The 4,183-nt window shown below is 35.5% G+C and overlaps 1 protein-coding gene across 1 annotated transcript; it reads left to right on the forward strand.

Annotated features, from left to right (window-relative positions):
* Nucleotides 1-836: 836 nt before the first annotated feature.
* On the forward strand, nt 837-3,226 carry LOC149232339 (polyglycine hydrolase-like). Its single transcript, XM_089376468.1, has 2 exons — nt 837-1,590; nt 2,112-3,226. Exons 1-2 carry the CDS (start codon nt 1,276-1,278, stop codon nt 3,051-3,053), a joined length of 1,257 nt encoding a protein of 418 aa, XP_089232594.1. The 5' UTR covers nt 837-1,275; the 3' UTR covers nt 3,054-3,226.
* The last annotated feature ends 957 nt before the right edge of the window (nt 3,227-4,183 follow it).

The raw sequence follows: 4,183 nt of genomic DNA on the forward strand, positions 1-4,183 counted from the left end.
TCATCATACCTGCGTATGTACGTGGCTTTTCTTAACGCGACCCACATATACCTTCCTAAATTTCACCTTTATCATCCCTCCATCTCTGAACTAATACTCCTTTGTCCATTCTCTCTGTCACATTGTACTCGCCTCTATAATCATCGTGCTAGCATCATGTTAACATCTTTATTAAGTAAGTTGACATCAAAGATAACACATTAGTCATAATGGCAACAAATCTAAAAGTAATAGATCTGTAACCTCTTTAGCACATGTTTATTTTAGTTCAATTAAAACATAATATTTAATGAAATTTTATATGTTTGGAAACCTAAAATTATAGATTAAATATTTTAAAATTTTGAATTTTGATATGTTTTTTGGGGTATAATTTTGTTTTAACTGCAATTTAAAATTGTGAGATTATATATTTAAATTATTTAACCAAAATAATTTGAATATCTTAAATGTTTTTAATTTAAATATGTTAAATGTTCTCAAAAATATTGAAGCAATTTATGTATTCGGAAAAGTAATTTAAACCATATAAAATTTCAATTTGATTAATAATTTTAATAAAACAGAAAATATTTAAACTTATTCTCTATGGAACATAGATATGATATATTAAAACATTTAAAATTTAATTAGCATTTCAGAAAATCATTTTTTTCAAAGCTTACTTTTGGCTTTTGACCAAAAGAAAAATATATATATGGTTTATGCATGCACAAGTCCGCTTTAATTTGCTTTCGGTTACTTCGGGTGGCCACAAGGAAATGGAATTTGATGGAAAACCAGTTTCCACTTTCACTTTTAAAACGATTTCTCTCAAAGTTGCACAGAAAGAATCATTTGTTATCTCTGTGGATGTAGGTACTGCCTGCAAAAACTAATTTAAGCTGACTTTTTGAACAGGTGGAGGGAATGATAAAAACATTGAACATTATAAGCTACTCAATGGGGCCACACCCTAGAATTTTCTTCTGTGAAGGAAGAAGCATGGGAGCAGTCAAAGAGCCATGTTTTGTTTTGTTATGACCTTCTGCCAATTTGTTATGAACCTTATTGAATGGTTGCTCTGATTCTAATTTTAACATTTCGAGTAGATCCATTGGTCACAACAATTGAAATTAACAAGACTGTAAATTTATCTGGTTGGCATTGCAGCATCGGGATCCAAAGCAAAAACATACCATAAAAACCCTTAGAAAGAGGGGTTGTGTGAATTTCCATTGTACTGAATGCATGAGGCATTGAATTCAGCCAGTAATCATATTGCTGAGAAACGTGATGGCAGATGCATTGATTCCTAACGCTTTTTCGATTCTTATTCTCTCTTCTCTGATCCTTCTCATTTCAGAAGCTAATACTGGTCATCACTCATTGGAGATCGAAACATTTGATGAAGTGATGAAACTGTTAATGCAACGGGCTAATGCTCCGGGAGCTCAGCTCGCTGTGGCCAAGGGAGGCCACCTCAAGTACTTCAGAGCTTTTGGAATTGCCAATCGTGACAATGGTGAAGCGGTCACTACAAAGAGTATTATGAGATATAATAGTTTCTCCAAAGTCATCACAGGGACTGCCATTCTCAAACTTGTTCAGGTCAGGCCATAAAAACATTATTCCACTTCTCTAATCTATCAAATTTATTTTGTAGACAGATTTGGAGTTGAATTGTGTAAGTAGGCTGAAAGGTAACTTTTTTGTTTAGGGTAGACACTTTAATCATTTTCAGAGACAAAAAAAACTTTTTTTGTTTCAGAGGATGGACAGAGTGTCTCTCCTCCTTTTCAACTTACTTACACAGTTCAACTCCAAAAGTCTATATACAATATGAACCTTGTCTTTCCCAAACCCTTTTAAGTTTTAGCTTACTTACACAGTTCAGCTCCAAAAATCTATCTACAGTATGAAGTACAATATGAAGAACAACTGTGAAAATCTACATTCAAGATTGCTGTTACATTTTCTGAATTATCTTGCTTTTGAAAATACTTGCCATAGGAAGAGAAGCAGAGTCTTGAAGATCAACCATTTCGTTTGCTGGAGAAAATCTACATTCAAGAATTTAATTTGCTGTTACAGTTTCTCAATTATCTTGCTTTTGAAAATTCTTGCCACAGGAAAAGAAGCTGAGTCTTGAAGATCAACCATTTCGTTTGCTGGAGAACCTGGAACCTCCACGCGGTGCCATTGTGGACAAAAGGTTATTTAATATAACCATACAGAACTTACTGCAACACACCGGAGGCTGGAACTCTACACAATCCAAAATCGAGGTACTCACAATCCCTGCAGCTCTCTATGCATCGCAATCACTAGGCCGCCGTTCTCCTCCAACAGCCCATCAGGCCATTCGCTACATGAAAAGTGTACGGCTGGATTTCAATCCGGGGTCAGCGATGCACTACAGCAATTTTGGATACATGGTTCTTGGAAGAGTGATAGAGAAAATTACAGGAATGAATTATGGTCAGTATGTGCATCATCATATATTGAATCCATTGGGCTTGACAGAGATCAAGTTAGGGCAATCGAAGCTGGAACATCTTGCAGCCAACGAAGTTCGTTACTACGGTGTGAACGGAGAGGATACACTTGCCCTCTCTATATTCTCTGGTGAGGGATTTGTAAACACCAGCTATGGGTTTGGGGATTACAGAAACGCAGACTCTTTGGCAGGATGGACAGGAAATGCTGCTGATGCTGTTAGGTTTATGGATCACATAGATGGGGTTCTCCAGCCTGCAATTCTGAATGAAGAAATGGTATATGCCATGCTTAATGCCCCCATGCCCTCTAACAGAACACAACGAGGAAACCCTCTCGTGGACCATCCACAAGGGTTGGATGTTTTTGTGAGCTTGGATGACAAGGGAACGGTAAAGAGTTTTCAGCATCCAGGAGGAGCAAGCGGCGCTCATTCGTTAGTCATGAGACTCGCTCAACAGAATATCACATTCGCATACCTGTTGAATACTCTACCATCAAATATTGTAGAATTCATGAATATTGCAGCAGGCAACCTTACTCAGGTGGCTGAAAGTATCAAGAACTGGGAGTGAAGAGCTGAAATTATTAGGAATGGCTGTGCAGAAATGAAAGTTAAAATAAAATGTATTTGTGTATTAAGAAGAGTTTCACGAGGTTTCAGAATAAACAGAGCTGTTGGACTAGATGTTCCACCGATGCTTTTTACATGATAGCACATTGGATAAAAATTTAAAATCAATAAAAGTACTCAACGTAAACATTATACTTGGCAATTGATCGTTGCATTTTTCTGGTTGCATTCCAGATCTCCTCATAATTGCAAGTTCTCTAAACCCACATAGCGAGCTTGGAATAAGGGGTTTCATAGCTATTCAATTATTTTATTAACAATAACCTAGACATTTGTATTAAAAATTACCTTGAGATGTGTACTATAATTACAAAATAATTGAGAAATCTGTATTAAAAATCTTTACGAGACATGTATTATAATGACAAATTTTGGTTTATAAGGGATTTTTGCAAGTTCAAGTTGAGTTAATTAATTAACAAAAATTTATCTATAAATCAAAATAATTAAGCTAACTAGAAGTTTAAAAAAAAGCCCAATATAAACAAAATTTACATTGTTGAATTGAGGCTTCTGTGATCCATAATATTTATAAGATTTGAGCTAGGATTAGGGGTCACAATTATTTTATTAATTTAATTAGTATATTACTAATTAAATTAATAAAATAATTTTGACCCCTGGTCCTAGAGTCAAACTAGCCGTTGGTCAAGTTAGCGGTTGGAGGCTTTGCTCACACTATTTAACTTGCTAAGCTGGATCTGTTTCTTCAACTTGTCCTGACGATGGACCACACTAGTTGGTTCGAAAAGCGTGACAAATGTGTCTCTTTATGTGATCTATTTAACTTGCTAAGCTGGATCTGTTTCTTCAACTTGTCCTGACGATGGACCACATTAGTTGGTTCGAAACGGGTGACAAATGTGTCTCTTTATGTGATTTACGCTCTGCTCAGACTATTTAACTTGCTAAGCTGGATCTGTTTCTTCAACATGTCCTCACGATGAACCACACTAGTTGGTTCGAAACGCGTCGACAAATGTCTCTCTTTATGTGATTTATGCCGAAATCCTACTTATAAAAAATTTATATTCCATAAAACCTCATTAAATATTAGGTTTTTCCTATAGA

The sequence above is a fragment of the Pinus tabuliformis genome, chromosome J (assembly GCF_031772625.1).
Source record: "Pinus tabuliformis cultivar Carrire ecotype Pingquan chromosome J, CPIR1, whole genome shotgun sequence".
Classification (NCBI taxonomy): domain Eukaryota; kingdom Viridiplantae; phylum Streptophyta; class Pinopsida; order Pinales; family Pinaceae; genus Pinus; species Pinus tabuliformis.